At 46.0% G+C, this 27,880-nt stretch overlaps 1 protein-coding gene across 1 annotated transcript in view; it reads right to left on the bottom strand.

The window, feature by feature from the left end:
• Positions 1-27,880, bottom strand: part of CFAP77 (cilia and flagella associated protein 77) — a 60,069-nt gene that overhangs the window by 14,221 nt on the left and 17,968 nt on the right. The window contains exons 2-3 of the mRNA XM_027688021.1: positions 10,312-10,411; positions 9,545-9,773 (exon numbers count right to left, since the gene is read on the bottom strand). Coding sequence (XP_027543822.1) covers positions 9,545-9,773; positions 10,312-10,411 — 329 coding nt within the window. The remainder of the gene's footprint in view (positions 1-9,544; positions 9,774-10,311; positions 10,412-27,880) is intronic.

Genomic DNA, 27,880 nt, shown 5'->3' with positions numbered 1-27,880 from the left:
AAAATCCATCTCATCCAGAGTAACTCAGATCTCCTTGTTTTGGCACAAGCACCCTGCCACAGAAAGGAAAGGCAAAGAAGTTCTGATAGGATGTAACAAATTATTTATAATTGTAGAAAAAAAAAATCCTCAGCTGCTTCCTTTTATAGTCAAATAGTTGGAGCCACTTCTAATGTTGACATTTCCTAAATATTTTAAAATTTATCTGTGCACATTTTCAAAACTATTATCCCTGAAACAGTTCCTGTCTCTTTAATAGAATCTCTCTAATTTACTTTCAAGAGTCAGGGTACAGACCTATTTTCAACTGAAATGACAAGCACCTGCTAACTTGGTTATACAATGTGGAATGCCAGTCTGCCAGAAATCTCCTGGAAAAGAAGCTGCAGCCTCCTAATAGGCTATTTCACTGTGAAAACAATGTTAAAAAGTATAATAAAGTATTAACAATATTAAAATAAAACAGTGTAGGCCTTAAATGAGCTACAAACTAGTTAAATCTATTCTATTCAATATGAGCCTTCAGTGCTTTGCAGCTGATACCTCAGAGCTGGGATTTATCTAAAATGAAGGCACCAGGGACATGCAAGAGAAATGGTAATTATAATTTGCAAACATTAGGCTGACACTTTTCTGTGTATGTGTGTATAAATTCTGACAGCTGTGATTGGTGCCATGCCAAATAGTGCTCCACCACCCTGGGAAAGGCTCAGTTTCTGGCAGGCCATCCTCGGAGCAGCAGCTCATTAAAACTTTGGAGAAGGAGAAGTTGCCGAAAAACAGGAAGGCGTCAGAACCATCTGAGGGATTTTTGGTACACGCTTGTTGAAAGGTGTTTGAGAAGAGAGCCTTGGGTCTGACAAACTGGAATTTTAGTACGCCTCTCCGTTCACAGTGGGGCAAAATAATTGGTCATCAGTGACTACTAATTTGGTTTAGTAGCCAGAGGCATTTTTTTTCTTCCCAGAAAATCAATGACAGCGCCGAGGTCTGTTCAGCGTGATTCAGCTCAAGACGGGTCCTCATTTAGCTCTTGATGCTTCTTCCACTGGAGACAGCTATTTTGTTAAAATGAAATTAAAATCTATCTATAATGCGCAGCTCAGGGAGTAGCACCCGTCAACGCCATGCTGCTCTTGAGGTTTCAAGGTTGTCAGTCTCCCCTCAAACTTATTTTCAAAGGTTTATATATCAACTGATAAAAAAAAAGGTACTTGGGAAAAGCGGATACAAAGGACTTTGCTCAGGAAGGAGGTTTACACAAGCTTGAAAGGTGCAATCAATTTGATTGCTAAGTTGTGTTGTAAAAGGATAAAAACTTGACTTGTGATTGCTTTCTTCTGGTGTAATTCCAAAGCAGAGGGGCTTGTAAATATTTCAGTGCCAACTCCAGCCCGTGGATTTTCCGGGTGGCTCTCCAGCCAGGGCAGGCAGCTCCTGCAGCACTTTTCCCGCTGCCGGTCAGGACGTGCTCGGGCGGGGAGCGGGGCAGGGAGCAGAGGACAATGTGCACAGGCAGCGGCTCCCCGGCGGCCGCGCAGCTGTTTGGGCTGCGCCGAAAACGCTGCTCTGATTTCAGAGGCAGCAGGATCTGGCCCTGCAAAGGTGCTTATGCAACAGATAAATCACAGAATGGAATTTGTCTGCAGTCCTGATGTTAAAACCGTGTTGCCGCACCACTGCTTATCCCGAAACTTTAACCCTTTCTTGAAAGGTTAATGACGTTTCAGGGGGTTTAGTCCTTTGTGGTGTCCTTCCATCTAAGAGGTGCTTTTGCTGCACAGCCAGGATGTGTCTTTGGGATCTTCAGTCCTCAGGGGAGGCAGTTGCAGGGGCACTACTTTTGTATTCCTTTCTAGTGTACCTCAGGCAGGGAAGGGTTTGTCCCGTGATAGCTGTGTCCGTACAGAGATCTCTCCACGGCTCCTGGACAGGCCAGCAGAAGAAGTTCCCACCAGCTCAGGGTCGTTTCTTGTGGAATCATTAGGGTTGGAAAAGACCTCCAAGATCAAGTCTAACTAGTTTCTTGTTGGGAAGCAGTTTGGTGTCCAGCATCTCTTGGACAGATTATTTTCAGATATTCCATATTATCTTCAGCAAATAAAGCACAAGCTGGGGGGTCTGTGACTCAGCTCAGGGCCTTGGAGTACCCCCAAAGCAGGCAGCAGTGAGGGATTAGTCCTCAGTTCCCTCTGCCCTGAAAGGGGGCTGAGAGCACAGGAAGATTCTGCTTACAGCTCCCTTGTCCTGCTATATTGTCTCCCTTCCTCCCTGGTTACTGATGGGCTGGAGGTGGCCATCTATCTCCCATTAATTTGTCTCCGCGTAGCCCAGCAGGAAGCTGGGGTGTGATTACAGCTCTGGCCCTCGTGCGAGAGCCGGCACGGCCCCGGCATCCCCCTGCAAACTGCCTGGCTCTGCCTCGCCTTAATTGTTCCCCTTTGGCCGGTGGACCTGTCTCCTCTAACAAGGGCTGCGAGGAGGGCCGAGGTAATTGAAGCACTTAGCCACCCTCCCCAGCACTGCCTCCTGCAGCTAATTAGGAAAGAGGGCCGCTGGGCTCTTCATTATTTCTTTTAATTGTTTGTGGGTTTTGCATAAGGGTGAATGGCAGAAGAGGGATGTGCAGTTAGTGGTGAATTCTTGACTTTGAAATTTGTATAAAAGGTCACTTACAATTTGTTAACGCTTTCACAGGGGTGAATTCAATTAGCGGCTCTGAAGTCCCCGCACACACGTGTGTGGGTGTGTTTGTGAGGAGAGGGAGAGACAGCAAAACACGCTGGGTGTGAGTCTAAAGGCTCTTCATTTTCCTAAGAAGCTTGTAGACTATAAAGTTATACACCCCTTGCAGCTTTATGGTCCTCTAAATAGGTCCTGGCAGTAAACCCATGGAGAGGCCCAAAAGATCATTTTCAAATGATCTCCACTTGTCCTCACTTTCCATTAACCACTGAAGAAAATAACAAGAGAAAAAATTGGTAGAGAACACTCAGGGACCAATTTTTTTTTGCAGTCTTTGGGCTGGCAAAACTCTCAGTTGCAACAGTGGGTCTTCCACCCGTGTGGCAGCTGCGGGATCTGTGCTGCCAAGGCACTGATTACTCTGAATTTCCAAAGCTTCTTTACAATCCTTGTAATTTGGGTGAGGAAATAACAATATAAATTATTTCACCGTGGGCAGCCAATGAGGCAGTGGCTTCTTCTAAGTGTCAGAGGATCTGTTATTTTGCTCCGAGGGCTCGTATGTATAGAACAGTAAAAAGAATAAAATCCATTGTAAACATGCACTTTAGAAGATTTATCAGATGCTCAGAGCTGTACTTAGGAGTACACATGGATACAAGAGCACCAATTTGCTTTACTGTTCCCTCCCAGGCCGAGTGAGATGTTTACTTGCAACAGTCCTAAATGCACATATGGAAACATGTGTCTTGCAGTGAAGATACCAAGCCAGCTCTTACCCTTTAAATAACTGGCCTTACAAGCTGAAATTTGTGTGTTAGCATTGATTTTTGGGGTTGGAGATACCCTTTGGCTGACTCAGTTGAAGATTATGTAGGGTTGTCTTCAACATTTATCTACAGGCTGGAACTCTGCTGTTACTCTCTGAGAAGCTCAGGTGGGATGTGATTCTGGGACAGAGCTGTTCTGCCTGGGGTCTCAGTCCGTGGCTGAGAGTGAACAGTGCTCAGTCTGCAGCCACCAACAAATGCAAAACATCCCAATGAGTGAAAAACCAAGAAAAAACCCCCTCCAATGCTGGGCAAAATAAATCAAAGAGCAAGGTCTTCCCCTTGACCTCCATCCCATGCTTGAATCTCTCTGGATGGGTGGGAACATGACTTTGTTTGAAAGGAGAAGATGTCAATGAGGGCTGAAAAGCTTTGCTTTCACAAAAAGGATTCAGTGGTTATTCCCCCCTGACCCAGGTTTTCATTGCACAGGCAGCAAAAGCAGAAGTCGGTAAGGGGAAAAAATCCACTTGTGGCAAGAAGTAGTTTTAGATGGTAAAAGTTTTGGAAGAATTTTTTCAGCCAGCTGTAATCAATGGAGATAAACCCACAGACAACAGCCAGTCTGTGTGAGAGAGTAAATTACTTTCCTATTCAGTGTAAACTGGTAATAAGGGATCTAAATCTCTGTTCTTTAGATCTTTTTTTTTCCCAGCTCTGTGCCTGACGTGCAGGACCCAAACCTTATGCCAAACCATGACTTGCCTGTTTATTTTCTCTTAAGCTGTGAACCTGAAGTAGTCAGAAACTATTATAACTGCAGTAAATAACTGCACTGGAGGAGAATCAGCGTCTTCATGGGGCACTCAGGAGTTTTTGAAGGGCGTAACAGGTTTTTCTGCCCAACCAGAAGTTGCAGCCACCGGGGCACAAGGCAGCAAAGATGCAGGTGGATGGGGCTGGGAGCTCTGCGGTAGTGATGAGAGCACATACCCAGCCTGGAACACTTCCAGCGGAAGAAAACTATTCTTGAAATAGAAATTCTTGTCTTAGCAATGTGAGAATGGTGGCAGAGACACAAAGTGCCTTTCACTGTGGAATTGGATAGGATATGTAATTATCCGAGCCGATGGGAGTCCTGTATTTTTTAACTTGGTTGCGTTTTTCTGGCACTGTCATCTTGACAGATTCCAGTCACTATGTCACATTTTTACAACTTGTTTTGTCAGTGCTCAGATATTTCTTTTTCTAAAAGTTTTGTTTGCCCTAATCCTTAGGATTTTAATGGCTTTACTCTCTCTTTGTTTGGCTTCTAGTGCTCGTGGGTCAGATGTGGGCTTGCTGTGATATTAAACTTTCTTGCCTGTCCAGCTTTTCCTGGTGGGTTCTTTCCAGGAACATCCTCTGCTTTTCAACATCATATCTTTGCAGCTGGTCTATATCTAGATTAGCTTTTTTTTCAGGGCCATGTATTAATGACCTGAAATGTTCTCTAAGTGTCTCAAAAATAAACCTACCAGTGCATTCTGTGTGCCGAAGAGATGCTGGAAATACCTCAGCACCTTTTGGGAGCTTTCTAAACTTTGTTCTGTGTGAAAACATCATGGGTGGAAAGACCACTTGCTAAGCAGAGCATGAACATTGAAACCTTCCTTTTCGGGCAAGGTGAAAGATTAGGACAACTGCAAATGATACAAATAAAAGAGGAGATATTAGATAATTGATGCCCTTGGCCAATTGTAACAATTCAAAGAGAGATTGCAATGGCCAAATACTTTAGAGAGGCGAGTTTGCTGCAGGAACATGGTGAAAGCAGCTGCCAAAGGATTAAGACCAGTTTTAGAGAATAGGAGGTGGAATGGAGGGAGGAGATGAAGATAGAAGGAAAATGGAATGTAAAATTTGGGAAAGGGACAACTGAAGCGAAGGCAGACAGTGGGGGGGACCCGGCAGGAGCCATGGGGATGACAGAGTGCCAGGGAAATCCTGCCAGCACACCCAAGGTCAGCCCAACCTACAGGCCAACTGCCAAGTGGATGGCAGCACGTGGGAGGCAGGGTTATGGCCATGCAGGGTTGGAAGGAGGTCCAGGTGCAGGATGGCAGAGAGTGGCACGTCTGTGCAGTCCTTGTGTCCAGGAATAGGTTCTGGGACACAGTGGGAAGACTTAGGGAACTTACTAAGAGATGAATGAAAGCTTTTCTCTCAAAGCAGCCCTGGCAGTGTTGGGCAGTGTGTTCATGCTGAGGGTGCACTCTGCTTGCTCCTGGGGAGAGAACTTGTGCTTGGGGTACCAACTGTGTGCTGGTATTGTTTTGGCTTCAAACTCCTTGTATGACCTTGCACGAATCAATGTAATCTAAAATCTGGCTATAGACAGCATCCACATCTTTGTGATTACTTCTAGTTCCAAAATCTGTTCATTTAACGTTGGCTAATTTCAGTGCCCAGTGAAATTCAATCAGAAAAGGTGGTCAGGAGGATAAATGTGGGTCTGGACATTGACTGGGGTTTCCAAATGCACCTTGAATGACAGGCTGTATTGACACCACTGAAGCTCCTGGAAGTCTTCACAGACCCTCTGTGTCTTTAGGTCTCCACTATCATCAAACCCCAGCCCTCTCAGTGCCCTCCATCCTCCCCCTTGTAAAACAAGGTCATTATTGCAAAGAGTGAGGTTGAATAACCTGCCAGTAGCGCTGTGTTGTGGGGTTATTTTGAATGAAGGGACTTGGGATTTAGGGCCAGGAGGACAGCAACCCTCATCTGCACACACCTTATAGCTCTGTAATGTCATGCACAGAGCATGAAGATGGGGTTTAGCTCCTGGAGGGGAGGTGTTGCCAATGATGATGGGCATTTTCCTTGGGAGACAAACCTGTAGACCTGCTTGTGTGTTGTCAGCCCGGCGCCTCCACTCAGTGGCCATGTGCTCTCTTGCAAATTGTGGCTTGCACGAGGCAGCTCTGGTAGAGATCAGAAGCTGGAGTGTGAATTGGGGGAGGCTGACTGGAGGGTGCCCCTTGGGGGAGGCTGGGACCCCACCACATCCTCGTTACCGCTGACCTTGGCACGAGCACTGCCTGCTGATGGATCGGCTCCGGAGCTGGACAAGACCCTGGGGAACCACTGCATTATCTATTATCGTCCCATCAGTGCCTCCCCTGACCCCTCCCAGCTCCGAATGCCACAGGCATCAGGGAAGGAATAAATCTCTGTCTGATACTGAGAGAGGGAAGGGAGCGAGAGCAGGAAAAAGGAGAGATGAAAAATGTCCTTTTTATGACTCTCACAACAAAGCTGGCCACATGATTCGTAGCAAACATTACTCTGGGAAAAGGGAGGGAGAGAATGGGGAGGGGGGAATCAGCAAAAAGCAGAGCTGCTTCTCTCCCCTGGAAGATGCCCACGGGGAATTAATAGAGGGGTATGGGTGACCTTTGAAGGTAAATATCCCAGGAAAAGAAAGGAAAGAGGCCTCAAAGCTTCAGAAAGCCCACTCTGTCTGAGGCTGCCTGGTGAAATGCTCCATGCAGCACACGTCCACCGTGAGGGGAAAGCACAGGCACAAGTGCTCTGCTGTGCTAGGGGGAGCAGCAGGGCCAGCCCGTGATTAATAAGGCACTAATAGCAACCGCAGCACTTGTGCTCGTTTCTGTTTGGGATGATCCAGGAGAGCTCGTACATGTGAGCCTGGGGAGAACTCCTGACCTTGGTGTCTTTAGGAGACAGAAGCCTTTAGCAGCACAGCCTGAGCCTGGGGCTGAGCAAGGGCTGGAGATAAGTTGGCAGGGTTTGAGAAGCCCCTTGTGCATCATCCCCTGACCACAGACACCTTCCTGTGGCAGCTGCTGAGTTATTTGGGTTCCAAGCCCTGTGCTGCCGTTCCCAGGGGGGCAGCCCAGCCCCTGCAATTCCCACGGTGTGGGAGAGCCACAGCAGGGCCGTGGGTACAGACTGGGAGGGTTTGCACTGGTGTTCTGGGGCTGTCCCAGAGCACCACTGGCATCAGGAAGGGCGTCTCCAGCTGCTTCCAGTGCACTGGGAAAGCACCTTTGCTCTCTGCCCTTCTTGGCCACGTTGTCTGTGCTGTGGGCTGGGGAATGACTGGCAGGCTCTGTTCTTGCTGGAAAACTTCACTGCACCTGAGAAGTTTATCCAGGCTGTTATTTCTAACAGGCATGGAGTGCTTGGAGTCATGGAAAGAGACCATATGCCACCATTTTTTTCTTCTGCCCCCAGACAAGCACACACCTCAGCTGGAAGTGCCTTCCCAGTCAGCAGCACTAAGAACAGCATCCTACAGGGCTTAGAGACCAAACCCAACTTAAATCCATTGACAACCAAGTCATTTTTAGCAAGACAGGTCTTGCTGAACCTGGGGAGCTGTTACTAGGGATGAGCTTGGGCTGGAGAGTGCTCACCAAAGCTCGTTTCTTTAACTTGCCAGTCATGGAAAAGTGTGTTAAACTCCCACTTTTACCAAAATGGCTGTAACAGCTCCTTGGTAATCCCAGTAATTTGATTTTATCTATAACGTGCTTTTAAAGTAAAGGGATAAATACAATCAGTCTGCATAAAAGGTAGCTATTAAGGAGCAGGCTAGTTGTACAATAATAACTTTAAATTAAAAGCCCTTTCTCACTACTTCTGCTGTTGTGGGGTCTGCACATTTTCCTTAAAACTTTTGAAACGTGCCCAGGCTTCTTACAGGCAGCCATTTAACCTCCGTTTATGAAGAAATAAAGCAAAATTGATGTTGATTTTGGTCTACATTGGGGGATACTTTTGCAACATAAAAGCCCTTTTGCTTGCAATTTGCAGAGCAGCCCTGTCACATCAGTGAGGGCTGATACTGATAAAGATAAAGCTTTATAGCTGGGGCATTTGCAGCTAACAGCAAGCTAATGCTACATTTTCATTTTGATGCAATTAATGTTAATGTCTGCTACGAAAATTGTCATTAAATACCATTTTAAAATCCATTCAATTTGCATATGCAAAGGCCATTTACTATCATGTAAAATACACGGTGCCGTTCATCATGTCTTTTCTCTAGAATTTGTAGCTGTTATTTTTCTGGTAGTGATTATTATCTAGCTCTTAAAATGAAACCTAATGTCTGGTCCAGACCTGCACAGAGCAAGAAAAAGCCTCTGTGCTCCAGCAGAAGCAGGACTTTTCAGAGGCTTTGAGCGCTGGTTTGTGCTGGAGTCCACTGGCTCTTTCAGCCTGCTGTGCTCTCCAGCTGGCCCTGAGTGAAGCCTTAAACATCCCTCTGCATTGCAAGGGATGGATGGGCAGGATTATGCCCTTCTGGAGGGGGTGCTGGAGGGTCAGCTTGTACCAGCTCCCCTCCAGCCATTGGGAAGGGAGCCCAAGGAAGCAGAAGGGAGCAGTGAAAACCTTCTTTGCCTCTGTTCTGCTCCACTACCAGTTTCTGCCCCATGCAGGGTGATGAACTAACAAGTGGGAAAGAGTGGGATAAAGAGCTTGAACTGATCCTTAACTCCACCAGAGCATTTCAACCAGTGCAGACAAGTAGAAATGCTGTTGCCCTGATTTTTTGACCCTGGGAAGCCATTTTTCTGGCTTATAACTCTTCATATTCCTTGAACTTACGGGGTTGGCATTGAACATATTTTTAAGAGGTTCCAAGCCCTTAATGCCACAGGTGGAATGGGGCTGTCTTGTGGCATGTATGATAGATTTAGGTAGTTGATTATCAGACAGAAGTGTAATCAGACATGGAATTTGTCATGTGGAAAGGGGGGGGACATGCCCAACCCCTCTCCCAGTGCAACCTCCAATAACAGGTGATTATCAGTGTTTAGGGAACCTTTGTGGGGCATCCTGACCATGTTTCATCTGGGAAGCAGCAGCTGTGTCTCCTCCTGTAATTCTTATTCTCCTTTAACTTTTAACCCTATCCATTACTCCCCAGAAGTGATCTATGACCCAGCAGCAGCCTGTGCAGGTTCAGGGCACTTGTGTTTTGGGGCCTGTGCTACCTGGGATGTGGGAGAGATGTAGATGTGAGGGTAGGAAGGGATAACTTCATTCTGAGAAGGGCCCCAAGTCTTCCTTACCGTGCTGGCCTGCCGAAAGTCATGTCTGGGATTTTGGGAACCCAACTGAGGAATCTGTTCTCATCTTTTAACCGAATGTCCATGTACTTGTAGTAGAGCCTGAACTCAGGGGCTGTGGTACAACCGGCCTCCACGGCCCCGCGGTTCATGGTGAGGAAGTCCCGGGGCATGAGCTTGGCTTTACTGAGTCCCACGTTCCTGGGCTTTATTGAGTCCCAGTGGCCTATGGCTGGAAGGAAATAGGAGAGGCATCTCAGTTAACTCCTCTTTGGGAAAGGAGGCTGATGTCTGTGCACTGTGCATTGAGGGCCCTGTGTGGCCAAGATGCATTTTGTCATGGCTTCACTGTGCAGTGAACTTCATATCCTGTCCCACTGCATTTCACGTGGGGACACCTCCCATCTGAAGTGGATGTCTTCTCACCCTCCACCCTGGCTTGCTCAGGAGGCCTGATTTCAGAGGGAAATTGTCCCTGAGAGCACAAAGTAGGAGCTCTAACAGAGTTCTGACAGTGGTCGGGTGTATCACCCTTTGCAAGTGCCACACCCCTCTCTGTCTGGGCTCTGGGCTCTGTGTGAGCCTCTGAAAGTTTCCAGTATGATAGAGAAACTTTACTGGTCACCAAGCAGATATTAATGAAAGTGGGTAAATGTTGGAGTTGTGCACCTCCAGCCTGATGAGAAGTATTGAAGAGCCCTGGGGAGGGGAGGAGAGTCCCTGCTAGCATTAGGACTTTGCAGGTCTGTATTTTAGTGGCAGTGTCATACCTTCAGCAACTCCTCCATCTCTCTTGTGCACGTACATCCCATAGGTAAAGTCAAGGCCTGGCAGGGAGTAGCAGTTTCGCAGAGGCTTCCCCACTTCATGCTGCAGAAAAGTGAAGTTAAAAGAGAAGCATAAAGAGCTTTTCTGATACGACAAAGCCCCTGAAAATAAAAGTTTGTAACAGAACATGGCCACAAGTACCAGGAGTGGCTGTGGCTCCCCTTGGCAGGGGTTTGAATCTCACTGCACAAGCACAGTGCAGAAGGAGCTGAAGCCTCTAAGGGATGCTGAATTTCACACAGGTTTGTAGTTGAGTTATAAAGCAACCCAGTCTTGCAGGAAATAGAGGTCCTGACTCAATATATATATGGATTTGAAATATTCTTGTTTGGTAATGTCTCAATTGGCTGGGATGCCCAGCTGTGGTGTCTGCTGGGGAGACTGAAGCTAGTCTTTACTTTATTTTGAGTTATTTTATTTCCAAGTTGTGCATCCTTCTAGAAAACTGCCATAAACTTCCCCAGGCACAATCACATGGCTGCTCCTGCCTGGGAATAATCAAGACACAAGGCATGTTACAGGAGGAGGAGAAGGGGGATGAAGAAGGGACAGCAGAGCCTGGGGCTTATAGCATGGAAGAGAACTTGAGCTCAATAACCTCATTTCTATTTAGTTTTAAAATGAACTCTTCCCCAGCCCATGTGTGTCCCAGCCTGGTGGTGTCTGTGGGATTAACTGACCTCCCCTCACCCCTTTTGTCTTTCCCCTCCCATTTCCATGGTGAAGTCACTGCAGGATGGGTGTATCTTGAAACCTTATTGCTGCTTGAAAGAGAGGCTGTGGAGGAGGGAAGGGAAGGGGTGGGAGCCTGGCAGCAGCTTTGGTCTGTGTGTCCCTGCGAGGGAAAGCTGGAGCAGGGTCAGGCAACAAGTCCCCAGGAGCCCTGAGGGCCTTGTGTGGGTGCCTTGGGACAGGTTATTTTCCATGGGAAGGGCGTTAGAGGAGCTGGGATGTTGTAGGTGTTGGCAGGTCTTGTATTTCAGCACTTTCATTCTCCCAACTACTCCAGTGCTTCTCATTGAACACCAACACTGAGATGACCATTACTACACTCCAGGGTGAACACTGTGGATCTGGAGGTGCTGAATCAAATGTAGACCAAGTGAAAAGAGATTGCAAATGAACTCCAGCTTCCCACTCTGGCAGGCTGAGGCTGTACAGCAGGGATAAGGGACCCAGTTTACTGGAGCTCCTTGTGTAGGAACATCATTCAAACCCAAATTTACATTCTGCTCCCAGTCAGCACTGTGCAAACCCTGGCCAGGTTTGCACACCTCAGCTCAGGCATCACCCTCAGCTCAGGCAAAACTCTCACTGATCCAGTTTTCCCTGGAGAATGAAGGTTAATAACCCCTGCCCAAAACAGGCACCTTTCCAGAGGGCTCTGTGTTGAGCTCTCTAGAATTTGCTCTTAATTCCTCAAACTTTTTCACCTGGAGACATTTCTTTGTGCACTCAGTTTGGGGTTTCTCAGCTCCTGTTTCTATATGTAGCTACACAAGCCCTGAAAGCACACGGTGGCTGTGGCACTGTGATCCTCACCAGTGTGTCCAGGGGGGAGATGGTGGTGCCTTGATCATGGTGTGACAACAGGTCTGCTCCTCTGCAGAGCCTGGCAAGCTGGCTGCCAGCTTTGCCAGTTTGGGATCAGTGGGATCATTGGGTCTGCACACCAGTACAGTGATTCTTTCAAGTAAATCCGGGGTCTTACTTCTCAGGTCTGGGAGGGAGATGCTTCATCTTGTTCCTGTTAAACCCACACACTTGTGACACTATAAAGCAGGTGTGGTATCCCCATGACTCTCAGGAGCACAAGTTCACCAGAAGATGAGTTTTCTGGACTTGCTAAGATCCTTTGATAGGCTCAAAACCCCCGAGAGGCTCCTTGCCCTGTGCAAAAGTACAGATCCTTTGTTGCCAACAGACCTCTTTGAAAGCCATCCTTTCAGCTACCTGATGCAACCTGTGCATGACATGGCTGCATTTCCCTGGCTGCCTGTGGCAGAGGAAGGGACCATCCCTTGCAGGTGTGTCCAGCACTGAGCACGAGGGGAGTGAGTGTGTTTTTAGTGCTGCCACAAGTGAAATGCCACCCCGGCAGTGCTGAGCCATATGTGCCCGCTGCGTGTGAGTCGGGAGCTCACGCACAGCACACAAACCTCTGCCAGGGATGATGAAGTGGCTTTCATGGCTGATCTATTTCCCCTGTATTTACAGCTATTTTTAGATTGGTTGTCACTGGTGTACGAGGGAAATGGTGTAACATTCCTCAGGCACATGAGAAAAGGCTTTTTCCAGGGATCATGTTCTGATACCAGATCAGTTAAGTGAGGTCAGAAATCTGCGATGATGGCAAAGGTGTGGCAGATGGGAGAAAATTGCTGAGAAGCTGCAGGAAAGGAGAGAGGTTTGTAACCTGTGACAAAGCTGCTTCCAGACCCTCGAATGCAGAACTGTGTAGAACGAAAGAAATTACGGGATTTAAAGAGTCCCTTTTGTAGAGCACCTGAAGTTAACACAGTTGGGTGTTTACTCCGTCTCAAAATGAGTGCATGCTGTTTCCTTTTATGATCAGGTGGCATTTTACAGTCACTTTGCACTGAATAAATAAAGCTGAAGGTGCTGGATAATTAATTAAAAAAAAAATCTGGTCCAATATGTTGAACATGGAGAGAATCTGTGCCTGAATCAAAATCAACGAACTCAGAGGACTCTGGTTGCCTGCCAACATCTTTTACCTACAAAAGAAGGGGAAGGATGTAGCAGGAATGAATCTTGCTTGGTGTAATCCAAGATTACAGCCTTTCTCATTCATAAATTAACAAAATGCTGTTTCCAGCTCATGGGCTGGTTTCATTTGTTTGTCCTGGGGCATTATAGGTGTGCTCTGTCATAAAGCAGTGGGGAGAGCGAGCCAAAGTTGATGCAGAAGGTCCTTTTTTCTCCCCCAGCTCCAGCACCGTTCCCTGTGTTCAGGTTTAGGCTGTCACAAAGCTGCTTGGCTGGAATACAGATCTGTCTGACAGCTGTGCCCATCAGCAGACAACTTCATTAAACCTCATTAAGATGTCATTTCTCTGCCTTATTTCCCACCTCTTGGCTCTAATTAAAACCGTCTCTCTCTGCATCCCAGGCGGTCCTAATTTTCTCTGGGTACCTTCTGCAAGTTTTCTCCCTTTATGACCTCAGTGAGGAAAATCCAGCATCCTAAATGCTGTTTACCCAGCCTGTTTGGAAAGGACAACTCTAGACTTTTTCCTGAAGCATTCCCAGAGCACCCAGCAGAGATAACATCTCCTCCCAGGGCTGCAGGAGATGTGCACCGAGGCTTTGTTTGCTCTCTCCAACTGTCTTTAGGGACCTGGCTAATCCATCCTTTCCCCTCGGACATGATGATTTTCGTGGTTGAACCGGGTGTGTGTGGACTGGGTTTGGAGGGTGCCATGCTCAGACCAGCCCCAGCACAGTGCTGGGGGTGTTTGATCACTGGGGATACCTTGGTTGCCTGAAAAGCAAGAGGTGTTGGGTGTATCAGAATATCCCTGACCTTTGCCAGGTAGTTTCTAATTTCTGCAGCCACGGGCTTGAGCCCTGGATTTGTATTTGAGTGTTGGAAAATGTTTGCGAAGGAAGAGAAGGGGTCTGTTTGTGAGAGGTGGATGTGTTGTAAAGGTGTAAGGAAGCACAAAACCTTTCAGGTTTTGTTGCAAGACATATTTGTGTTTCATCACCTGGTATTTATGGCCCCATGACACACACTGCATCAATTTTCTACAGACGACTGAGACTGAGAGGGGTTGGAGATGTGTTTGTGCAGAGGTAGAGCGAGAGACAGGCATGGATTTTTAATCCCTGCCTCTGCAGCCCTTCACTGAGAGGAAATGCTGGGCAAATCCGTGAATCAGCCGGGGCTGCCCCATCCCCTCCTCTCTGGCTCTGTGGCCACCTGCAAACTCTGCGCCGGTGCCTTTTCATCCTGCCAGGCCCTGCCTCCCTCCCACCTTCTGTTCCCCTTTTCATGACACCCCCTTGTACAGTAAAGCCTCCCGTCACGCTGCCATTACTATTATTATTGCAGATTTACTGCACTTGCAGAGTGAAGTGATTGCAGTGACAAGGCCCAGCATTTTTCCCTCCTTCCCCCCGCGACAGCTTGAAATCAAGCCCTTCATTTGCATTTACATGATCTTGCTGTGCAGCTTATGAGATCGGGAGATTTATTTGCTACTTAGCTTGATGTTTGATTACACTCTAAGAAGGCAGTGAGCTACAAAGTGCAGGGATACATCAGAACTGAGCTACTGAAAGCCTCTGGGGGACAGTAACTCAACATCAGGTTTAGGTAGATGAGAAAGGGAATGTTCAGTGTTTTGAGAAAGGCAAATTTGATGAGATTTGTTTTTTTTTTTTTGTTAAGGGTGGAGGGAAAAACTTTCCCTCTCTCACAAAAAAACCCAAACAAAACAAAACAGGAAAACAAGAATGTTGTTATAAAAACACACCTGAAAATCTGGATTTGTTAGTGCAGAAGAAATCCTAGCAGGGGCTGGTGGCTGCTGGGCTGCCTGCTGCTAACTGGTTGTAACTTCCACTTCCAAGAAGATTATTAATAATAAGTTGGCAGTTGTCTTCAAAGCTTTTCATAAGCATTAAAGGTCAAAGTCAAAGGAAGTTTTGCTTGATGGACCACCACAAAATCTGTCCCTGATTTATTAAGCTTCAAAACACTCCACTGAGCATTAATCCTCTGTATTAGTGGGGAAACTGAGGCGGGGAATCAGTGTGACCATGTAGGACAGCAAAGGGAATGGAGTTTGGACTGAGGAGAGAAGCAGACCATTCCTAATAGTCACTGAGTTCACAGTGGGAGACCAAATTATTACAGTGTCCCATAGCAATGTGAGATTATTCCAGAGAAAAGGGTGATGGTTGGGCAAACTGCTGTCCTTGGAGTCTGGAATGGCAAAGCTCGAGGATCTTGCTGTGAGTTTAACTCCTTCAAATTTACATCATTACAAATGCTCCAGACAGGGTGGACACACTGCTAACCCAGAGTATGTCTACACATGCAATCTGTGCTAATCAGTGCTCCTGACTGACCTGCACTGGGAGCTGTAGCCTTATTAGATACCAACCTTTGAGTGCCAGGTCTAAGTTTGAAAGGTTTTGCCCTCTGAAAGCTGCGTTTTGTGCAATGCTGGCAGTGGAGGCTGGGTTGGATAGGGCAGGTAGAGAAGGCAGATGGCACTTCCAGCCCAGGATCTCCCTTCCCAACCCCAGGCACCATCTTCCCTGCTCACAACAGGGCTGTAACACCCACAACCAAAGGCCACACACGAGTCCCTAGCACAGAAACCCCCATCTAGGGAAGGCACTGTCTGATACAGCCACTTCGTGTGCGAACTGTTTGCACTCAGCTTTTAGTCTTGAAAATTGCCCTGAGATATGCTATTACAATTAATCATTAAAGACTTAAGAAAGAGTATACCCCATTACATAAAAGACTCCAGCGATGATCTTTATCCAACTTGTAAAATGGGCAGACTTGATGCGACTGAATAATTTTCCTCTCATCTGCACAAAATCATGAATGCAAGTCAGACTTTGAGCCTGAAGTGAACACTGCGAGACCAGCTTATAATTACCAAAACAGAAAAAAAGAACAGCGTTTTCTAATGAATGACAAGCCACTAGGTGGAAATCTAATTTGGTCTAATTAAGCAGCCTTTGTGAGGATTTGTCTTTAGATGAAAAGAGGGAGCCAAAGAGATCTAAATGCAAATGAACTCTATCATTTTGGTTTTAAAGGGCCAGGCACATATGAAAGTATTTGCGTACACAACACTTTCGTTTGTCTTCAAGGGTGTATTCACCTTCTGGTTTTCCATTGAAAAACCCTGTTTGCCCCAAAATTCTGGCACTCTGAATACCAGCCTTTATTGAGTTAGAAGATAACGTGCCGTTAGAGGAACAATTTTAGCAGTAGTGTATTGCAGCTGTTAAAATTGCCTTTCTCCGTAACAGGGCTGCTCCTTTCTGCTGTTTGAAAATGGGCTTGGAAAAAAAAAAAAAAGAAAGGGATATTTTTTGCTAAGGAGTCAGATCCCAAGTCTGTCGCTGTCGATGTGTGGCACCGAATAACTCTCAGGTCTTTGGGGGCACCTGCTGGACCCTGAGCTCCTCCTCGGCGCCTCCGTGTCAGGATGAATTACTTCAGCATTGATAAATCACCAACACCTTGCCCAGTTGTGCTATTTCTGCTGATTCTGCCGACAGTCTCCACGCTGGGAGCAGCCAGCCCAGGTACAGCCCCAAAGGCTGAGACTCACCGAGGTGTTTGACTATAATTGAGATGGAAATATTGAAAACGATCTTCTCCTGCTCTATTAAATCTGCTCCTGCCTTTAAGATAAATTTGAGGCTGTGTAAGGTTTTGTGCCAGCGCTGAAGGTCAAAGAAGCACATGTGTTTCTGTAGAGGGTGTCACAGCTTGTGAAGTTCACATCAGCCCCTGCCTACTCACAGCCCTGGAGAACAAACAGGGGCTGTAGTCAGCAGACAAAGTCCCTGGCAGGAGGGATGGGTTACCTGGGCTAAATGAAGATGGGGGCAGTTTACAGCTATCACTAGACTGAGGTTTTACCTGTATATGATTTTTCTTGAGCTGCAACCACCATTTACCTCTAAGAGACAGAATGAACCTGAGATAGATTTGAGGAGATGTAGGGACAATGGCAAAGAGGTTTGGTGCAGCATGGGGTGGAGCAGCTGAATGGAGGGACACTTCTCCGAGTCCTTGCTCTCCCTATGGGCAACAAAAAGGGGAAAATGGAGGCATGGATGGACAGATCAGGGTGGGAAAATCAGTGGAATAATTCTGTCTTTGATGTGGCAGCAGTTTTGGAAGCTTTGGGGGTAATGTGGGCAGAACAGTGAATAGTAACTTGGCCAAAAAAAGCTGTTTTATCATCTTTGCAGTTGACTGCCCAGAGAAATGAGGGGCATCCAGAGAGGAGCTGGAAAGGGTGTAGTGGGGTTATTTCCCAGAGAACCACAGCACTGGGTGTACCTGCTGTGCTGCAAACCCTGAAGTCAAATTCTGCCAGGGTATGTTGATGTTGGCTTCAGTGGGAGCACCAGGTTTAGCTGAGACGGGGTGTGGACTGTTTGAGGATGAGAGAGAACATTCTCTAAATGTTAAAGAGAATGGACAATGCTGTTTGATTTTTTTTTTTTTAAAGGTTCTGTCCCTTTCGAGCAGTTATGACCTTTTCTTTGTGTTTCATCCTTAATAGTATCTGTTCTTTGAACCTCTCCATCTGCTACTTCAAGAAAAATCCCCTTATGTTCTCGAGGCCAGATGTTGGCCCAGATTATGTCCAGAGCAACTCAGCTCAGTGAAGCTGCTGTTTACACCATGTAACTCACTGCTGCTCCTTCAGCTCCAGTTTTTATTCAACCCTCCTGCTTTTCTTTGGGTGCTATAGAACATATTAAGCTAAATGCTGCCAGCATAGCATCCATATGAGCCACAGTGACATTAAAGGAGTTGAATTCAAGTGAGAATTTGACTGTGGGCCTTTCTGAGCAGACTGAATATGGCCACATTTCCTGTACAGTAAAATAGTTCCCCAGCAGCACAGACCTCTGATTCTTAGGCTAAATTAAATCCCTGGCTGCAAAATGAGATACTGGCTGCCTTGAGAGCTACCTGTTATTTCAAAGAAGAATTTGTCTGAAGTCAATACACTTGTGGTACCTCCTAGAACAAAGTTCAAATATTTTACACAAGGAGACAACTTGTTAAATTCAGGCAAGCCTCTGGTTCAGGAATCTCTGGGCTTTCACTCAAGGAGAAACTCTAATCTCTGATCACAGATGCAGGAACTTACCAACTTCAGTCACCTCATGTACAGAATAATCTCTGTTTTCATTAGAGAATAGATAAAGTTTTTGCTGTTAAAAAAAGGATGCTGTTTCTTTAATGTAATAAAACCTCAGCAGGACAGAACGTCTTTACTAGACTATCCCCCACTATTCCCACAAGAAATCAAATATAATCCTATTTAAGAAGCTTTAAATAATTTTGAGCTTTCATATTGACTTATTAAAATGCAGCTTAAAAAATGCCTTCCTTGCAATCCCTTTACAAGGGTCAGGGATATAAAATTTGAAGAAATATGATTAGTAGATCAGTTGGAAAGATATGCGGCAGCTTCCAATTTTATTATTTAAAATGCCCTTTTAGAAGAAAAGGTGATTCTGTAAAAAGTGGCACCATCTCCCTGAAGGAATCTAGTCCTCGGGTTTCCAGTCTGATCTCCTGCATTCAGCTCTCAGCACTTCTGCCAGGTTTTTCTTAGACCTGAAGAGCCCTTGCAGCTGGGACAGAAGAGCTGCTTTCTGTGTCCTCGTAGCCCAGCAAAATTGAGGCTTATCAGGCTCAAGCACAGAATAAGCCAAGAGCACCTGTGGCCATTCCTTGCCTGGTGCAGAAGACAAAGTGATAATAGAGAAGCAAATACGCCCCAGAGGACAAAGCCACTGCAGAGCTGTGACCACAGGTACAGTCTGGCCCCCAGAGCCTTTCTTTTAGCACCTGGAAACTTGGAGAGATGAAGAGCTGTAAACTTTCAGATGTTGCTTGGAGAGGGATGAGTCCCTTTTTTTTTTTAGTTTCTAAACATTATGTGTTGGAATAGAAAATTATAGGATGAAACAGGGGTCCTGCTGTGCTGACTTGAACTCTCTGCAGGGTGAACTGCATCTCCAGGCAACGGCTGCAAACTCCACCTGAGTCCTGAGGGGCCCAGGCAGAAATCTCCTTCCAACAGATTTCAGTCCAGTTGCCCATGTTCATTCCTGCTGACTTCAGAGGAACTGCAGTTCCCCTGGGATCAGCAGGGTTGCAGGGATGTAAATGATGAGACGATTTGACCCCCGCTCTTGAAGTGTATTAAATACAGGGAAGACCCAAATTGTGCTGTCAGTTAGGCAGGACTCCCATTTAGCACAGGGGGCCTTGTGCTAATGCAGGAATCTGCCTGAATCATTTGCTCTGTCCTACAGCAAAATGTATTCAACATGCTGGAATTTAACTGCAAAACCTAGTGAGCAAAATCACACCCTGCCCATTACACTTACAGCCAGTTACTGTGAAATCCTAATGTGTCAGACTTTCTCTGGGAAATCAGGTAGCTAATAACTTTACTCCTGCCTAAGGCTGGACTTTGGTCAAGGCTGTCAAGGCTTCTATGATTTTCCTGTGTTTCTGAAAAAAATATCCATGATTTTGACACGCTGGGAGCTTCTGTGTGTGAGCAAGGAGAGAGCTGGAACAGCTGAATTCCCTGGGAGCTGCAGTGCTCAACCCAGGGTGCTCTGCAAGATAAACACCAAAGGGTCCTGAGCCCACCAGGGCCTCTGTCTTCAGCTCCTGAACAAGCCTGGCAGCCAAATGTGCTTAACTCCTGGCAGGATCTTGCTCAGAGTTTTTTCCTGTGGCAGAAGAAGCAGCAGTGACACCAACCACAAAACCATTAAGCCCTGGAGGAAACCCTTAATCCTCCTAGAAAGAGTTGTGAGGTTTTCCCTGCCCTGTCTTCCTAATTTTCTACATTTATGACAATAATTGTGAAACTGGGCTGAAATAGCACTGGGAAGTTGCTGCCAATGGTTAAAAACTATCATTGGCCATGGATCGATCTTATTAATGGTGCTGAAAACATGGTGAAAGTTATCTGGCTTACAAATTAATTGCCTGTATTCTTCAAGGTATATATTTCTAAAATCCTGCATCTGACTCCCTCATTGCTCTCCCCACCAAATTCTCTCAATATAATTCCAGCTCTGCTTTGTTCTACCCTTTTTCTCTCCCCAATCCCATATTTTTTGGAAAGGGTAGAACATAAGGGGTTGGATACTGCTCAGGTGACGTAGATGAGGAGCCCAATTTCTTTCAAAGGGGCGACCTTCTGAGGCAACCAAGAGTTGGCTCAAAAAAGTCACTTCATAATTGCATCATATTTGCTAAATCAGATATTTTATGTGCTTAAGAATTCTCTATGTTCCCTTCATGTTCAGCCATTACCAAAGGCTCCTGCTCTGCTGGAGTTCTGACCCATATTTTCCCTGCTGCAGTCCAAATTTGGTTGCTAAAAGGTAAAGGGGGAAAAAAAATCTCTTGTCTCATCACATCTCTTCCCAACCCCTGTTCAGCTGCTGTGGTATTTTCCTTCATTATGCTGCTGCCTCAGACTGTAAACCTCTCTAATTTCCTACATCGCAGCTATTTATTTAAATGCTAACTCGCATTATGAAGTGATAATCCACAAGCGCAGGAGATAATTTATGAAGCATTTAAATTAAGAGGAGCAGCTAATTGGGAGCATGTGTCTTATAAGCCTTGCTAACACCAGAAAACTACAAATTAGGGAGAAAATGGAAGATATTTTTGTCTTGCTTTTTTCTTTTGTAATGCACTGAGGAAAAATATTACCATACATCACACAAACAGTGCTGTTCACCAAAGTCTTCTGTTGTTCCTTTCGTAGTTAGTCCAACACACAACGCTCTCGTTATTACAAATTCCTCATTATAACACACAAAATAATCTCTGCTCTCAGAGAAGGTGGAACGAGGTGGGGTTTTCTGTCTCCAAATAAAGCGGAATAAATTTTCCAGGAAAGGTCCCCTTCTCAGCTACAGGCATTAATTTAAAAGAGCAAAGACTCCCTTGTTATATAGGGATGTTAAAGTGCATTTAATTTAGGGCTGCACCACGCTGTAAGAGTTTTATAGGTTTCTGTTGAAATGAGAATGAGCATAAATGGCTGTGAATCAGGGAAAAGCAAATGTGCCACAGCTTCAAGGCTGAGGGAATGCATTTTGGATGCTCTGTTCAGATTTTGACACCAAAGTCACAAACTTTTTGTTTTCACTGCAGCTTTGTGGTGGTTTATTCATTAAAAAACTAATATTGACCTGAATCTGAATAGCAATGTGCCCCATGCTGTGTAATTCCCAGGATACAGCTGTATGCCAGAGACACTAAATGCTGCTGGGCTGGGCTGATGGGGAAGGGAAGGGTTTGGCACTCAGGCCAGGATATTAACATTGGGAAAGATGATAATTATCCCTAGTTTGAGGTTCACAATCCTGCACCAGATTCCCTGGGAGACTGCTGCCTCAGTGGGGAGGGTGCAAGGCTGGGTGTCCTCAGGAGGCTTTTCCCTGCAAGTGTAAGGCCCCTTTGGTTGGTTGTTGGGGTTTTTTTTGGATGTCGGTGCTTTGATCAGAGGAAACATCTGGGATGTTCCCCCATAGGAGCAAGAGGGTTTCTCTGCACTCCCCAAAGCATCCCAGGCATCCAGAGGATTGCATTAACACAGTTCAGAGAGAACTCATGGCACATGGAGCTGACAGTAAGGACCACGTTAATATACAGCCCTCTGCCAGCCTTCAGCAACTTCAGTTTTCAGTACAGCTGAGTGAGGTCTTTAGTCAGGAATCCTCCTTTACCAGGCAACCAGTTCATGTGGGTCCCTTGTGTGGCTGCTCGAGACAGATTTGCTGTTAGAGTAAAATATTGTGTGCACTCCCTGCCTTGCAGGGGGCTTGGGAACCACAGCGAGGTCCTTGGATGGAGGAGGCTCTGGAAGTGTTGTGTGTGCATTCAAGCCCTGTACATGACTGCATATGTGTGCACTGCATGTCTAGAAAATACCTCCCTTTAATCTTTGCTTTCCTGTTTCTGCTCTTACAACCCCCCCCATTACATCTGTCCTGCCAAAAGCAGTCAGCAAACAGGCTCTGGCATTATTGGAGTTGCTCCTTGATTCGAAGGAAACCATAAATCTGAAACTTCAATCATATCTTTATGATCATTCAGCAAACAGAGATGGAGGATTTATTCAACATGGGATAGCAAAGGGGAAACTGCAGGGGGTTATTGCAGGAGATATTGGTTTAGCTAAGGCAGAACTGCTCCCTCGGGCCTCTCTAGGGCCGAGCCAATGAACAATGGCACCAATGACAATAACAAGGCAATTATGGGGAAGAGGGTGAGGAGGGGTAATGCTTTGTTAAAGATAGAGGTAAGATTCCAGCATGGTGTCTCTTTTGTGTGCTTTCGGAACTAAAGGATGGTGTGTCTGCCCGGGGTGGTCTGATTAGGAGCTGGTGATCCTAAAAACACAGCAAGTGCTTCAAATGCCTGTAGCTTGCATGTGATTGTGCTGCTCTTAGGAGCATATGAAGATTTCCTCCCTAATTAAATAGGGCTGGCAGTGGGTTCCCCTAATCCATGTTGCACTCCAGGGCAGGAGATAAGTACATAAAGCTCTGCTGACAGAGGTTTGTCTCTCTGGCTCTATGATGATGTGGGGTTTTCTGCATTTAGAACTAACCTTTATTCCCAGGAGGGGACTCAGGGGATCTCCCCTTGCTGGGAAGACGCTCAGACCTTCACCCAAGTGGGCCACAGTGTCGTGCCACAAACACTAAAGCCACAAACTTGCCCTGGAAAGGCTGTTTTTGAGATTGCTCAGTGACCTGGTGCCCAGCCTTGCACTGCTCCCAGTTTCATATTCTAGATGATTTTTTTTTTAATAACTGTAGCCAACTTTCAAAATGCTGACTAGAGAGAGATGCTCAATCCTTAGGTTTCAAACACAAGAAGATTTTTGAGCATCATAAGCAGGTGTGTCTGCACCTGCTCTCATGGGAGGCAAACTGGGGCAGGGCTGGAGGGGCTGCTCCTGTGGGACCCCCCAGCTTCAACCTCGGGGTCAGCTTTGGCCACGGGCCTCCAGCAACAAAGTTTCCTGGGCACCAAATGGGAACACAAAAGCTTTGGTACAAAGGGGTGGAAATGTTCATGGGTGAGCTGGATCCTGCCACTGCTGCCAATGGATGGGACCTGCATGGAATTAGCACCTTTCCAGGGGGCAGGAGACAAATGTCTCTCTTTTTTTTTTTTAAAAAAAAAGATGCCACGGTGCAAAAGCAGGAACTAAGTGATCCATCCCCACCTGTCCTGCCTCCCCTCCTCTTCTTCTGGCAATTTTTCCTCCTCTCCTTTCCCTTGCGTGCCCCTGAGCGGTTTGTTTTTGCCGGCAGAAGGAAGCTTGAAATATTGCGAGGGGGCGCAGGCAGCGCTCCCTGTGGCCCTGCCCCTGATGGCAGGAATGCAGACATAAAATAACCCAGCGCCATCCGTAACCTGTCGCCAAAGCCCCTGTACGAGGTGAGAGTTTTCCTCCCTGCCGTGGCTGTTAGCTGCAATGTATTTCTCCCTGCACTAAGCACCGTCTTTCCCAGGGCTGCATTACAATGATTTATAAACCCCATTTCTGGGGAAAACTAATAGATCAAAGTGAGGAGAAGGAAAAGGAGACATGAAGCAGCTGGAAGAAGATATTGAAGCATGAAACAAAAACAGAAATGAAAAAGTAGTTTGTGGCACTAGTGAGTTGTTCTGTGCTGCACTTCTATTATTGAAAAATAATAGGGGGAATCTGTATTTTAATCCATTTTTTTTAAGAGACATTCAAGTAATCTGAAAAGCTCTTCCTAGAGCCAGCTTGCTTTTGTGTGCTTGTGCAACTCTTACAGAACCAAACACTTATTTTGCTGTTTAGCCTTTCCCTGTCTATTCTCATGTCATTTTCAGACTTTCCATGTTTTAAGCAGCATCCAGATTTTCTAACAGGGTAACAGAAAGCATTGCACGGAGGACTGATGCTCATCTGGACCTGAACCTAGGATGTGCTTGTTCCTGAGCTGAGACTTGATCAGGTTTTACAAAGGGACATCAAGGACTGAGGTCAGGGTGGCCAGTGAGATGCTCTGCCTTTGTTTCTGTTTCCTGTCCTGCACAGCAGAGATGAATGGACGAGATTCATCATATAATTCAAGTTAAAACCTGACTGAACTGAGCCAGGAGTGCAGACCAACGCTCCTCTCTTAGTTTTACGATGATTAATGCATTAGTGTTTGTAAGAGCTTTGGCAATACGGAGCTAATTGGGCTTTTGCATGTGTTCTGCTTGTCTGGTTCAGCCACCAGACATCCCTGACTTCAAACGTAGGCAGGGGTGGAGAATTATTATGAAAATAACCATAATCCTTGTGGAGCACTTCACATATTCACGGGGCTGCACAAACCTTCTGCCTGCAATTTCCCCATGTAGTGCAGATGTAAGTGCAAACGTTACACACAAGTGATGAAATGCGTTGAATAGGACAAACAGCAGATTTGACAGAAAACAGACACGTGTGGCAAGACCACAGGGGCTTTTCTAAGAACTTGTACAGAGCCACGAGATGGAAGCTGAGGAATTATCCCCAGGCACGTTCCAGACTTGTCTGAGGTTTGTAGGTTTCCATTCAAAGTATTTTTCTGTGTTCCTGTTGTTTGTTTAAATTTTCACCCTCCCTGGCAATTTTTTGTTGCCAGTTAATGCTGCAGTGCTGTGCTGACTTTAGGCTGGCTGGGTTGCCTTGGTCCCTGATTTCTGTTGCATCCTTTGGTGTTGGTAAAAGTGTTCCTGGGGGACAGGAGATGCAGGGGTATGCTCATGGATGTACATAATTGATACTTCTCCCGGATAACATGGGAAACAAACACATGTTGAACACAACTGTGTGCCTGCTCTGCACAAGGAAAGTCTGTGGTTGTTCCCACAGAGGAGCAGTGGTGTATTTTCCTTTTGGTGAATTGTAAAAACATGGCCTGGAGAAGGCACATCCAGGATGGCATTCAACATCCCTGATGTGATCTTCTTTCAGCTGCATGTCGTGACTATTGATGAGAGAGCTAAACATTGCTACTTGCAAGATCAACACCTGCCCATTCAATCAGTCTTGTGGGTCACTTCCACCTTGGCCGAGCTTGATTTTGGCTCAGGGCTTTGATCAGTAAGAGCTGGGGGAGTTAAAATGAAAATACAACTCTTTTATTTTGCTCGTGCCGTGTGTGAGGCAGTCTTTGAACCTCTTAAAAAATGGTTCAAACAAGAGAGGTCATCTTGCTAAGGTGTTCAGCCCCCTCCTTCCTTTGGCTGTACAGCCCCAAGCAAACACATCTCTGCTGGGCTGGTGCTGGTATCAGAGCTGCTCCTTGGCATGGTGGCACACATGGCAGAGGCCCTGTTATTTTACTGCATGGATCCTGCATGGATCCTGCATGGATCCATTGTGCTCTGAGCAGAGCCTAATGCAGCTGCCTCTTCCACAGACCTTGCTCTGGTAGCTGCTGACTGCATCCCCTATTACAGCAGGCAGAAAAAGCTGCCCGTGCTCTAATAGCTATTGTAACCCTCCTAAAACTATGACAACATCCTTCTTCTGACTCCCCATAGCCCAGCCAGTCTTTACTCTTCTTCTCTTTCCTGTCTGCAGAGAGAGCTGGCAGGATGAAAGACAGCCAGGAAGGCAGGGAGAGCTGAATGTGGACTAAGAGCTGCCAGAGGAATATGAGAAGAGAATTTTGCCCTATAAGCTTTAATAAGGTGGTGGGTTAAGAGAAATGCAGCTGGGGAGAAAAATGGGGAATGTTCTCTCTCCAAATGGGCACTGCTTCAGTTTGTAAAAACACCAGGGATTCCCCATGTGGCTTAATTTATTATTTTCCCACTCGTTAAATGCCAAAACAATAAAGCAAAATCTATTGTTAGCTTTAAAATGCAGGTGATTTGCATACGGCTGTGATAGTCCTACTGCTGCCTTTATTTAAACTCAGTAAGCTGAGGTACCTTTAAAAATTATGACTTGTTTTACATTTAATATACTGAACTATGTTAACATAATATTAAGGGGCTGACTTCACAGCTTAATTGCTGATCACGTAGAAGGCAGCTTTAGCAGCAGCATTAGTCTGGCAGTGCTGCATGGCCTGATCTGAGCAGCTGGAAGAGCAGCCTGCACAAAGGGGCTGGGAGCTGCTCCTTCCCTCCCTGAGAGCACCCTGGAAGCCTGGAGTCATTTTTACTCCCCTCTTGGTTTACTCCCTTGGGTTGGAAGGTGTTTGGCTCCCTGTTGCACAGCAGAGGCTGCAAAATACATACAGGACATAATTGTACCTGCACAAAGCAGCACTGGCTCATTTCCCCATTCAGTAAGGTTTTGCAAGGGGAAGGAATGCACCATTTCCTGGCAGAGCTGGGCACACACTGCACCTCCCAGCCCTGGGACTCCAAGGTTGCTGTAGATTGTGCAATTCTAATGTTGCTGTTGTATCTTCTCGTTTCCTTCCTCCCTTCTTTGACCCTTTCTCGTGTCAGGCTGAATGCAAAGAGGGCAGGTATGGGAATGGGAGCCAGGTCCAGACTCTTAACCTCTCCTTGAATCCAGAGCCCCTCTGACAGCATTTTGGTCGATACAGTTGGCTGAGACTGCCCGTGGCTGCCGGGGAAGGGTGAATTGCTGCAGTTTCCTTTACACCCTCTGTATTTGCAGCACACTGAACCCCTGGGCCAGCACTCAACAGGAGGGCATCACCTCTAAGAAGGCAGCTCCTGCAACTGGCTGACTCGTCCTTGATCCCCAAACCTCCAGCAGGAAAGTGGCATGTGGAGCTCCCCTTCTTGTACAGTGTCAGAAACATAATTAGGATCCAGACACTGCCCCAAAATGTGTCCAAAATAAGAGGCACTCATAGGCTTTTCAGGAGCTGAAAAGGTAACCAAGCATTACCATGTGTGACTTCCACGCATGGCTCAAATATTAAGTCCTGGACTCCTTAAAAAATTTGCCTTTTTCTCAGTTAAAAAAGCATAAAATTTAGAGAGATGTACATACCAAATTCTAGCCCTCTATGATTTAAAAGAGCAAAGTTATAGGCCCCTGAAAATTGAGGTTTATAATAGAAGCCCTGGCAAACCCTTAACTACAGAGAAGCTACCAGGCATTGCAACAATAATTGGGAAGGGAGGGAAAAAAAATCACCCCGTGTTTTTCAGTGCTTAGCTAAGAAATACAACAAGAGAGTTTATTGCTTGCAAAACACAGCTGCACTGCCTCAAATTGGATGGAAAAACGAACCCTGATAATTTATTACACCCCTAAAGTCACAAGAATGTACCCATAAATTACTTTTTTGGAGGGGGAGGGAAGTGGTACCACTGTAGTCCATTCTGCACAACCTACTTATTAGTATCATAATTTATTATTATTATGCCCTGCTGCAAATAGAGAGGCAGATAAAACTCAAATCTATTAAAACAACCGCTCCACTTTCTCTGAGCCACTGAGGGACACCATTCCAAAGGAAATGAGATAAATTACTAAGACAAATGTATGAGCCTTGCATTAGAACATGTAGCTTGTATATATGCAAGAGCAGGAGGATAATTCAAGCAAAAAAGAGTCCTGTTAAGTTTTACCATTCAGGATTCAACACAGAGGGATTGGAATAACATCAAGTGGTCAATTAAATGTTTCTAATGTATAGATTTTTTTTTCCCAAAGATCCTGTGTGTTAACTTGGAATGAATGTGCAATGATGAAATAA

This window comes from Neopelma chrysocephalum, unplaced genomic scaffold (assembly GCF_003984885.1).
Source record: "Neopelma chrysocephalum unplaced genomic scaffold, ASM398488v2 Primary Assembly neopelma1_74, whole genome shotgun sequence".
Classification (NCBI taxonomy): Eukaryota; Metazoa; Chordata; class Aves; order Passeriformes; family Pipridae; genus Neopelma; species Neopelma chrysocephalum.
The sequence above is the reverse complement of the archived record's forward strand: the minus strand, read 5'-3'. Positions and strand labels throughout refer to the sequence as shown.